The 12,500-nt window shown below is 45.8% G+C and overlaps 1 protein-coding gene across 2 annotated transcripts in view; it reads left to right on the plus strand.

Moving 5' to 3' along the window:
• Window positions 1–12,500, plus strand: part of LOC126999430 (peroxidasin homolog) — a 119,527-nt gene that overhangs the window by 87,108 nt on the left and 19,919 nt on the right. For both annotated transcript variants that reach the window (XM_050862018.1, XM_050862026.1), the window contains exons 3-4: window positions 2,374–2,537; window positions 5,769–5,979. In XM_050862018.1, coding sequence (XP_050717975.1) covers window positions 2,374–2,537; window positions 5,769–5,979 — 375 coding nt within the window. The remainder of the gene's footprint in view (window positions 1–2,373; window positions 2,538–5,768; window positions 5,980–12,500) is intronic.

Consider the following 12,500-nt stretch of genomic DNA (forward strand, 5'->3'; position numbering starts at 1 on the left):
GTGTTACATCGATTTCCCTTTAACTTCATACCGTTGCTGCGTGTTCTTGTGTTGGTGTCTCTCTGAAATAGACTATCCGGGTTAATGTTGTCGAGTCCATTTAGGATTTTGAACACTTCAATTAAGTCCCCTCTTATCCTTCGCTTTTTTAGGGAAAACATATCTAAACGCTTTAAACGCTCGTCATATGGCAAGTTTCGGAGCGCTGGAATTTGTTTGGTTGCTCGTCGCTGTATCTTTTCTAGCAAAACTTGAACTTTGATATAGTTCGGTGACCAGAGCTGAACGGCGTATTCTAGGTGTGGTCTTACAAATGCTAAATATAATCTCTTCATAAGTTCGGGTGATTTATAATCAAAGTTTCTTGAAATTAATCCCAAGGAGGAGGAGATAAAGGAGAAGGAGAAGGAGGAGGAGGAGGAGGAGGAAAAACAGAGAGGCAAAGTGAGATGCATGAACTGAACAATTAGAGAAGGAATGAGAGAGAGAGAGAGAGAGAGAGAGAGAGAGAGAGAGACTGACTCGATTACTGTATTGGTTGTGTTGACGAAACCTTGTGAGCCGTGAAGACCCTCTCTCTCTCTCTCTCTCTCTCTCTCTCTCTCTCTCTCTCTCTCTCTCCTCGGGAAAATAATTAACGCATTAAAACTTTCCACATCAGTTTACTCTCATCTTCGCTGCGTCACGTAAGGGAATTTATACATGAACTTTATTTTTTTGCCTTGTAGAAACTTGCGGAGTGATCATAGCATGGGAACAAACAAGGAGAGGTGAGAGGCGTTAAAGCAGGAGGAGGAGGAGGAGGAGGAGGATAAATAATAGTGGTGGAGCAGAAAGCCAGAGAGTTATATGCATTTTTATTCCTATTGTTTGTCATGACACACACACACACACACACACACACACACACACACACACACACACACACACACATTTTTGCGTTTACAAGATATGATGGTGGTTGTAGTGGTAGTGGCGGTGCTTGTGGTGGTGGTGGTGGTGGTGGTAGTGGTGGTGGTGATGGTATTGGTGTTGGTGGTGATTGTGGTGGTGGTGTTGGTGGTGGTTGTGTTGTTGTTGTTGGTGGTGGTGGTGGTGCTGGTGGTTGTGATGTTGGTGGTGGTGTTGGTGGTGGTGTTGGTGGTGGTTGTGGTGGTTGTGGTTGTGGTGGTTGTGGTTGTGGTGGTGGTGGTGTTAGAGGCACAGCTGGCTCTCATGAACGTGATCTACGGCCTGTACTTGATTTGAACGCGTATCAAATTACCCCCATAAAGCTGTGTGTGTGTGTGTGTGTGTGTGTGTGTGTGTGTGTGTGTGTGTGTGTGTGTGTGTGTGTGTGTGTGTGTGTGTGTGTGTGTGTGTGTGTGTGTGTGTGTGTGTGTGTGTCTTGTGTGTGTGTGTGTGTGTGTGTGTGTGTGTGTGTGTGTGTGTGTGTGTGTGTGTGTGTGTTACTTATACATGAGAATCAAATGCATCCAACATGTTTTTAGAAACGGCGTGGCTCTTTACCGGCCAGAGGCTCAGCGGGTATTGAACCGGTCCGTCGTTATTTATCAAGCGGACAGGTAGGCGATCTGCGACTAAGTACCCGCCGATACGTTACTATTTTTACGCCGATTGGTTACCACGTTTTCGCTAAAGCTGTGGTTCTGTTCTTTTATGGATATTTCTGAGCAAATCTATCTATAAATGTGTCTGACTTTAACTTTCTGACGATGAATCTATCAATCATATCTATCTTTCTTAACTAATCTATCTATCTTCCTAGACGATCCATCTAATTATCTAGTCAATGTTTAACTTATCTACCTAACTATATCTTTCTAACGATGCGTTTATATAATAATAATACCGATGCATCTAATTATTTTAACGATCTATCTTCCTAACGCTCCATCAATATATTTAATCTATCTTGTTTTTACTAATTAAACTAGCTATATATTTTTTCTAATGATGCTTAACTCTTTTCTTGTACAGTAGATGAAACAGCTCCGGGGCAAAAAGAAAAAGAAAAGAAAGCAAACCCGTTCGATCAGTCTTTCTCTTTCTTTCTTAACAAAGCGTCAATTTGTCACTATTTGAGAGGTTTCGTCCTATCGATTAAGTTTGTGTTGAAGGACGAAAACAGCCTCAAAAGATTGACGTCATTTGCCGAGCAGCTCAGTAAACATCTAAACATGATCGACGTTTTTACGGAACAGCTACGACCTTGTAAACTGCTCAACGAATCAGATTTATGCGATGAAATGGCTTAAAAACGAGTCATTACGAGAAATAAGACCTCCCTCCCCCCACACACATACAAACGAACATCACTCACCACGTGTCACCTCACCTAACCTAATCAACACCTCATTTTCCTTTTCCCAGGTGAAGGCGTCTTGGAACGGGCGCCCCCTTCCCGCCCGGCGCCAATGTGGGACCAGCCTCGTCTCAAGCCCTTCTTCGAGAACACGACGAGAACGCGGGTGGTGGGAGCGGCGGGCAGGACCGTCTACCTCCACTGCCGCGTAGGCCACCTCGGAGATAGAGCCGTGAGTATTGATGGAAGGGACAGCTTGGGAAAGGACGAGGACGAGGATGGTGGAGAGGAAGTGGAGAGGAAGGGAAGGAGAGGGGAAGGATGGGTTTCAGTGGTGGTGGTTTGCCCTATTTTTTTGCCCTAATTTTAAGAAGCTAGAGAGATGATATAAAAAAACTAACTAATCTGGAAAGGACGGGGAAGGAGAGGGGAATGAAGGGGAAAGGGGAAAGAGAAGGAAAAGGGGAAGGGGAAGGGGAGGAAATTAATGGGCTTTCATGGCAGTCGACTGTCCTAATTTTCCGAGACAAAACTAGGGTAATGAGATCAGTTAACTAATTACCCTAGAAAGGACGAGGAAGAGGAAGGGATAGGGGGAGAGGAAGTGGAAGGGGACGGAATGAATGGGTTTCCGTGTGGTTAGTAACAATTTTATACCAACAAGAGTATTGAGATTAACTAACCAGCTAACCTGAATCCAGACTTAATTTCATCCTCCTCCTGATTTTCCTTATTCCCATCATCATCATCGTCATCATCATCATCACTATATCTCTCAAGCTTTCCCGAACAGATACGACAAAGCTTCATCGTCGATTAATCTTTATCATAGCTTCGAAGTCGTGTAAGAAAGGGGCTTTACTTTATCCTGGCCCCGTTCTGGGAGAGAGAGAGAGAGAGAGAGAGAGAGACGAAGATAGTGTTTGTTTTTGCCTTAGGTTGCGTTAGTGTTGAGTAAATGTTTTAGCTGGTAGGTGTGTGTGTGTGTGTGTGTGTGTGTGTGTAGTGCTGTTTTAATATGTGAATGTGTGTATATCCTCGCCTTGCATCATTTACTCTTGCTTCGCTCGCGCCGCCTAAGCCGTCTCGTGCAGCTTTGAGGCTTAAGACACTTTACCCCGGCGCTCAGCAAAGCTTCTTAGGGCGAGAGACTCACACTTAGCCTCCCCGCCTTTTATGCCACGCCCCGCTCCTCGCTATTTCCCCCTTAGCAAACCACCCATCGCTATATTCCTTACCCGTGTTCTATTTCCGGTATGATGATCTTTTAAGCTGTTTTTGAGTCGTATGGAGTTTCGTGTTGTTAACTTGACCCACAGACCCGCTGCTCCTACTCCCACTCCCTCTTAGCAAACCCTCTATCGCTATACTCATTTCTCGTGCTGTTTTAATGATGAGTTTGTATGATCTTTTTTGAGTCTTACGGTGTTTCGTGTTCTGTTAATCTGACCCTAAGACGCAAGGCTCATTTATAATAAGTCATCCATCACTTTGTTCTTTTCTCCTGTTTGTTATATCTTCATTTGAGTCTGACGGAGTTTCGCTTTCTTTTGCTTTCTATCTTGTTTATAATAGTTTCTTCTTTTTTCAGCTCCATTCAACTTCTTGGAACCTATATAAAAAACTTGTACTCATCCTTCTCTTGTGTCCTGATAATCAGTAAACTCTCGCTCCCTTCCTTGTCTTCCTATCTTGCTTTTAACCTTTTCTGCCTCTATGTTACTTCCCGTGTCCTACAAAACAACTTAGATGTATCATTCCTTCGCGTCCTGGTATCCTGTAAACTCTTGCAGCTTTCTCTATCTTGTATGTACCATTCCTTCGAGTCTTGATATTCCTGTAAACTCTCACAGCCTTCAGTGTCTCTCTATTTTGTATTTTCCATTCCTTCGAGTCTTGATATTCCTGTAAACTCTCACAGCCTTCAGTGTCTCTCTATTTTGTATTTTCCATTCCCTCGAGTCTTGATATTCCTGTAAAATCTCACAACTTTCAGTGTCTCTATTTTGTATTCTCCATTCCTTCGAGTTCTGATAAACCCTGTAGACTTCCCCTCTCCTCCTGCGCCTCTCTCCTTTCTCTGCCCTTTCTGCCGTGTCCTGTCACCTCCAGTAATCCGAACAAGTTGCTAACTCCTCCTGGTTTGTGTAAACACCCTCCCGCCCTGTACGTGGCTGATGAGGCTGTGTACATACCCCTGCATAACTTGTACGGACTTGCTGTTGGCAGTTCTTGTGTGTAGACGAAGCTGAGTGCGGCTAAACAGAGTGAGGGTGAAGGAAATATTACGGAACTTTGTCTGTGTCTGTCACTACGCCATATCTTTAAACATTTCGTCGTCCAAGCTCACATATTGAACAAGGCTTTCGTAGGAGTTTTGGGCATTTCCAGGGGTATTTTTATAACCCTGTTGGTAGTTTGACTCCTCTTCTATATCATGAACCTAAAAAAAAAAAAAAACACTCATTAGAATCCGACTGATCTTTTGTTTAATTAACCGCTGGAAATGTGTGATGTAAATGAGGCAAAAGCGTCTGAAAATACCGACCTCTCTCTCTTTCTCACCGGCATATGTTGTACCGACTATATGTTGGCTGTTTTGTGTGTATACGAAGGTAAATAAGACTAAACAGAGTGAAGGTGGCAAGGGATATTACTGAACTCTCTCTTTATGAGTCTGTCCGTCTCTCTCCTACGGCTATCCTGTTTCACGCTCTCCCTTCCTCTCTGTCTCCTCTTTTCTTCCCGGACATTAATCCTCCTCTCGCCTCTGCCCACCATAATACCTCTGATAATACCTCGCCCGCCTTACTTTCTCGCCTTCTATGGCCTTCATCTCCCTCTTACTTTTCCTGCGTCACCCTAATGCCCTTCCCTCCATCCTTGAACCCTCGCCTAATGGATCTTTTCTCCCTTTCTCACACTTAATTAATCTTCCTTAGGGTCATCCATTTCGCCTACATTACTTTATTATCATTATCTATTTGTCTGTTTGTTCTCCGTCTCCGTCTTTGTTGCTGGATGTATTGTTTCCTCTTTCTCTATTCATTAATCTATCTTTCTCTTCCATCATATACTCAGTTATTTACCTTCTGATATAAGCACATAAATATCTAACACACATTTTAGTATCCCTTACTCACACATTCTTTCCCTTTATTTATCTCTCTACAAAACGAGACGCATATCCTAACACACATTTAATCTCTCTCACACACACAGACTTTCCTCTCTCATCATTTTCCTTGCCCATATCATAAACACATCTTTTACGTGGCTCTTTTCCCACTCGATTTAGTCAACACTTTCCATATTCCAGACTCACACATCCTTTCCTCTCTCATCGTTTGCTCTCCACATATCATAAACACACCTTTCCCTTCAGCCTTTTCATCTTAACATCTCAAACCCACGAACCTCACACATACTCCTAACACACCTTTGCTATCCCATCCTCGAACAGGTAACTTGGATCAGACGGAAGGGGGCTCACGTGCTGACCGTCGGGCTCTTCACCTACACGACTGACAACCGGTTCACCGCCGTCCACTCCGAGGGCAGCAACGACTGGACTCTACGCATCGACTTGGCTCAGCGCGCAGATTCAGGTGTCTACGAGTGCCAAGTGTCTACCGACCCCAAGATGTCCCAGCCATTCCACCTGCAAGTCGTGGGTGAGTGTGTGTACGTGAGGGCTTGCTTTGGGTGGGGTTATGAGGTGTTGGGTGATGGGGGAAAGGTAAGGTTGCTGGTTCGGGTGCTGGGTGAGTGAGTGAGTTGTTGGATGAGTGTTTGGGGGATAGGTGTGGATGCTGGGTTGGCTGATGAGTGAGTGGGTGTACCGGCATTGTTTTGGGCTGACGGAGGTTGTATGAGGCTGGGTGATGAGTAAGGAAATGAGTAAGAAACAGAGTGAGAAAGGAGGAGGCAGTGGAGAAAAAAAGGAGAAAAGAACACAAAAGGAGAGGAGAATGAAGAGATAAGCAGCAAAATAAGGGAGAGGGGGAAGAGGAACAGAATGAGGGTGCTGGAAAAAGAGAGCGACGAAGAGGAGGAGGAGGAGGAGGAGGAAGGGGAGATGAAAATAAGAGAAGCACGAAATGGTGTGGAAATAAGGAGAAATGAGGCGAAAATGTGGAAAACGAGAAAAAAGGTGGAGGAAGGATAACGTCGAGGTAAAGAGGAAGCTGCAAGTAGGAGAAAACACGGAAACATGGAATGACAGGCAACAGAAAGCCTATTGGCTCATTACGAGGTTGCCTGCTGTAGAGCCGTGATCTGCATGACAGTCGCTTGGTGCCTGAAGAGCAGTTCAAGGCATTTCGGTGCATTTTTTCAGTTTACTCCTGTTTTCATAAAGGAGGAGGAGGAGGAGGAGAAGGAGGAGGAGGAGGAAGAGGAGATGGAGGAGGAGGAGATGGATGAAGAGGAGATGGAGGAGGAGGAGATGGAGGAGGAGAAGATGGAGGAGGAGGAGGAGGAGGAGGAGGAAGAGATGGAAGAGGAGGGGGAGGAGGAGGAGGAGGAACAGGAGGAGATGGAGGAGGAGGAGGAAGAGAAGGAGATGGAGGAGGAGGAGGAGGAAGAGGAGGAGGAGGAGGAGATGGAGGAGGAGGAGGAGGAAGAGATGGAGGAGGAGGAGGAGGAGAAAAGTGTAGCCAGCAAGGGGGAAATGAGAGACATCAAGAGGAAATGGAATGAGCTTATGAATGTTCGTTGAGAGGCGGCGAGTAATGAGATGAGGGTGGAGGGCCTCACCTCATTTCACACTCATCCCCCTCCCCCCTCCCCTCCTTTCTTCCCCCCTTCATTCACTCTTCCGCCCGTCTCCTTAATTCACAAAAAAACATCACAGTGTATTCCTAGTACAGACCCAACAACCCCGACAATATTTTTTTCCTGCATTTTTCTCTTAATTTCTTGCTCAAGTGGTTATCTTCCTCTAATTATCTTCCTAGTACTGTCACTGCTGTTTAATGACCCTTCTACCTCCTCGTTTCATCATCATCATCGCTTTTTTTCTCTTCCTCTTCTTCCTCCTCCATTATTTCTTCAAACAAAAACAACCTTGCCACACTTTATTTACTCATCTTTTGACTTCCACTTCCTCTTCTTCCTTTTCTTCCTCACCATATTAAACAGAACCAGCCTCACTACATTTCACTTCACAACTCTTCGCTCCACACCCATATTCTTCATTCCACACCCATATCCTTCACTCCACATCCATGTCCTTCACTCCACATCCATGTCCTTCACTCCACATCCATGTCCTTCACTCCACATCCATGTCCTTCACTCCACATCCATATCCTTCACTCCACATCCATGTCCTTCACTCCACATCCATATCCTTCACTCCACATCCATGTCCTTCACTCCACATCCATGTCCTTCACTCCACATCCATGTCCTTCACTCCACATCTATATCCTTCACTCCACATCTATATCCTTCACTCCACATCCATGTCCTTCACTCCACACCCATATCCTTCACTCCACATCCATGTCCTTCACTCCACATCCATGTCCTTCACTCCACATCCATGTCCTTCACTCCACATCCATGTCCTTCACTCCACACCCATATCCTTCACTCCACATCCATGTCCTTCACTCCACATCCATGTCCTTCACTCCACACCCATATCCTTCACTCCACATCCATGTCCTTCACTCCACATCCATATCCTTCACTCCACATCCATGTCCTTCACTCCACACCCATATCCTTCACTCCACATCCATGTCCTTCACTCCACACCCATATCCTTTACTCCACATCCATATCCTTTACTCCACATCCATGTCCTTCACTCCACATCCATATCCTTCACTCCACATCCATGTCCTTCACTCCACATCCATATCCTTCACTCCACATCCATATCCTTCACTCCATATCCATGTCCTTCACTCCACATCCATATCCTTCACTCCACATCCATGTCCTTCACTCCACATCCATATCCTTTACTCCACATCCATATGCTTTACTCTACACACATATTCTCCAATCCACGCGTTCTCACAACCCATATTCTCTCTCTCTCTCTCTCTCTCTCTCTCTCTCTCTCTCTCTCTCTCTCTCTCTCTCTCTCTCTCTCTCTCTCTCTCTCTCTCTCTCTCTCTCTCTCTCTCTCTCTCTCCGGCACAAATGGAACTTCTGCCAGCGTAGAAGAATCTTTTCATTAGAGCAGGAGGAGGAGGAGGAGGAGGAGGAGGAGGAGGAGGAGGAGGAGGAGGAGGAGAAGGAGGAGGAGGAGGAAAAGGAGGAGGAGGAGGAGGAAGTGGATGGTTGAAATGAAAGAGGAAAGGAAGGCAGGAAGAAAGAAAAGAGGTAGGATAGGAAGGAATGAAGAAAGGATGGAAGGAATAGAGGAAGGGAAGGAAGGAAGGAGGGGTAAATAGCTAAATGAATGTACAAATGAAAGAAAAATGGGAAAAAGAAAGAAGAGAAAATAAGAATGAATGATGGAAGGAACATAAGAACATACGAAACTAAGAACTTAGGAGTCTGTAAGAGGCCGGTAGTCCTGCACGAGGCAGCTCCTTTGAACCTAAGCTCCCCTGAATCTAACTCACCTAATATCACTGACCATGAATTTATCTAATCAATTTTTGAATGTGACAATTGTATTGGCACTCACCACATAACTGCTCAGCCTGATCCACTCATCTATCACTCTGTTAGTAAACCAATTTTTGCCTATGACCCTGATGAATCTGAATTTATCCAGTTTAAACCCATTACTACGTGTCCTACCCGGTTCTCTTACCAACAGAACCTTATGAATATACCCCTTATTAAAGTCCTTCATCCATTTATAAACCTCGATCATGTGTCCACGCACCTTTCACCTTTCTAGAGAATGCAAGTTTAACTGTTTCAGTCTTTCCTCGTATGGCAAGTTTCTTAACCCTTGAATCATCTTAGTCATCCTCCTCTGCACCGATTCTAACATTTTGATATCCATTCTATAGTAAGGTGACCAGAACTGAACCGCATAGTCAAGATGAGGTCTAACTAATGCTAAATATAGTTTGAGGAAGACTTCGGCCCTTCTGTTGCTTACGCTCCTTGAATTAAAGCCCAGTACCCTATTAGCTCGATTTCTAGCTTGAATGCATTGTGCCCTTGGACGGAGATCAGAGCTCACTAAGACCCTTAAATCCCTCTCACATCCAGACCTACTTATGGGAGTGTCATTCAAACAATAGTTATGTGAGGGGTTGTTCCTACCTACACTCAGAATATTGCACTTCCCTACATTGAACTCCACCTGCCACCTATCCGCCCAGTCATACAATCTGTTTAGTTCATCCTGGAGAATACTAGTGTCCTGATCAGACTCAATTACTCTACCGATCTTGGTATCATCAGCAAACTTACTGGCATCACTACTAATTCCTATATATATGTCATTGATATAAATAGTAAACAAAAGTGAACCTAATACCGAACCTTGTGGGATCCCACTCGTAACACAGCCCCAGTCAGATCTTCTACCATTGATTTGCACTCTTTGCTTCCTATTGCTAAGCCACGCCTTGACCCAGTTCAAAACTTAACTCTCTACTCCGTGAGCCTGTAATTTAAGCAACAGTCGGTGGTGAGGAACTTTGTCAAACGCTTTACTGAAATCGTGATAAATTACATCATAATTTTCATCTGTCTACCGCCTCAAATACTTTATTGTAGAAGCACAAGAGATTGGTGAGACATGACCTACCTTTCGTGAACCCATGCTGCGAGTCGTGAATTAAGCTGTGTTTCTCTAGAAGCTCCCGAATGTTCCTGGCTATTATGGACTCCAGCATCTTGCCTATAACTGATGTTAAGCTAATTGGGCGATAGTTTGAAGCAGCTGACCTATCCCCCTTTTTGAAAATCGGCGTCACATTAGCTACTTTCCATAGGCTGGGCACATAACAAGTATTTACCGACATCTTAAGGATGTCGGTTAGGAATGGAGGAAATAAAGGCAGAAGTGAAGGAAGGAAGGAAGGAGTGAAGGAAAGAAGGAAGTATAAGTAAGACTTGTCACCCTTACACTGGATAATTAACGTGTTCACAAGCAACTTCTCTTCCTCCTCCTCCTCCTCTTCATCCTTAATTAACCGCCTTGCCTTGATTAGTGTGTCCAGAAGGTTTTAGGCGTCACGTGTCCTCTGGGGTCTCTCTCTCTCTCTCTCTCTCTCTCTCTCTCTCTCTCTCTCTCTCTCTCTCTCTCTCTCTCTCTCTCTCTCTCTCTCTCTCTCTCTCTCTCTCTCTCTCTCTCTCTCTCTCTCTCTCTCTCTCTCTCTCTGTATATATATATATATATATATATATATATATATATATATATATATATATATATATATATATATATATATATACACACACTTATCTCGCACACACCCTTTAGTATACCTCCTTATATGCTATCTATACCATTTAGCTTAAGTATCTCTCCCTTCACACGGGCGAGCTAAGGGAGACGCCCCGCGCCGCTAAGCCTTATTTTACTAACTTCTTGTGAATATTGGAAGGGGAAGGAAGAGGTGAGGGAAGGCGAGGCGAGTCACTTGATGCCGAAAAGGAACAGTATTTTGCACCACCTTAAACATTAATGACGAGAGAGAGAGAGAGAGAGTTGCTTTCTTTAATGTTCTCTTGTGCTTCTTCTGCCGCACGATTTACTTTTATTTTTTGCTCTCTGTTCCCATTCTCTCTCTCTCTCTCTCTCTCTCTCTCTCTCTCTCTCTCTCTCTCTCTCTCTCTCTCTCTCTCTCTCTCTCTCTCTCTCTCTCTCTCTCTCTCTCTCTCTCTCTCTCTCTTTCTCTCTCTCTGTGGGAGGGACGGCGCTTGTATTGCCTCCAGGCGCTGTACTTATCCTCTGCAGCCAGTCGGCACCTATAGCCGAACCACGGCTGGTCGTGTGGGTCGGCTTTATTTGCCCTGTGAGGGACATGCTGCCTCTGGGCTTGTAGGAGAGTGGCAGAGAAGGCTGACACATTGTGGTCAACGTCACCACTGAGTGTGGCGTCCCAGTCAGTGTCAGCTAGTGCCCGCTTCATGGCTTGCCAGTCTGCCCGCTGCCACAGCCAGATGACGCGTTGCCTTGCTTCCTCACGCGAGGGGTTGAGGCCGAGCTCAGTCAGCACCGCATTATGGTTGGAGCTGCCGATTCTCTCCAGACGGCGGCAGTGCACTGAGTCCCCGAGCAGGTCGGTCAAGACAGGGTCCAATGAGCCCCCACGCACGTGAGTGGGAAAGGTGACGTGGTTTGTGAGCCCGTGGACCACTGTCAGCTCAGTGAAGGCCCTGCTCACCATATGCTGGTTCATGTCACCCACGATGGCTGTGCTCTGGCAGTCGTAGGTGGCTAGGATGATGTCCAGCTAGTCGGTGAGGAAGGTGAGGGGCTCGCTGCCTTGCCACTGAGGGCGATACAGGGCGACGAGAGGTACGGCGCTCATATCTGCGAGGAGGTGGCGGAAGAGCATGGCCTCCATGTGCTCGGCGACAGGGACAGAGAGTGGCTGTAGCTGCAGGCCCTCCCGGTAACAAACAGCCACACCTCCGCCCTGTCTGTCCTTCCGATCGCGTCGCTCCCAGTGGGAATAGCCAGGAATCCTGTCGCACGATGTCACACACTCATCGTTCAGAAACGTTTCGACTGACACCACCACATCAGCTCGGTTCCTGAGGACGGTGTGTGTGAGCTCGCCAACATTGGTTCTGAAGCCTCGTACATTTGCTGACATGATTCTGAGGATGTTCTGCGTCATGGCCAGTTAGTTGTTGTTGGCTGTTCCGGGGACATACCCGAGGTGTGGATGTTGTGTTTGAGTGGGGGTAGGTGGTGGGTTGAGTCTCTCTCTCTCTCTCTCTCTCTCTCTCTCTCTCTCTCTCTCTCTCTCTCTCTCTCTCTCTCTCTCTCTCTCTCTCTCTCTCTCTCTCTCTCTCTCTCTCTCTCTCTCTCTCTCTCTCTCTCTCTCTCTCTCTCTCTCTCTCTCTCTCTCTCTCTCTCTCTCTCTCTTATCTATTTTCCTCTAAATCCCTCTTTCTTAATTTCTGCTTCAATTGTTTCGTTATTCCCTTCTCTATTTCTTCCTCTTCGTTTTTAGGTGTGTGTGTGTGTGTGTGTGTGTGTGTGCGTGTGCGTGCGTGCGTGCGTGCGCGCGTGTGTGTGTGTGTGTGTGTG

This window comes from Eriocheir sinensis, chromosome 2 (genome assembly GCF_024679095.1).
Source record: "Eriocheir sinensis breed Jianghai 21 chromosome 2, ASM2467909v1, whole genome shotgun sequence".
NCBI classification, from domain to species: Eukaryota; Metazoa; Arthropoda; class Malacostraca; order Decapoda; family Varunidae; genus Eriocheir; species Eriocheir sinensis.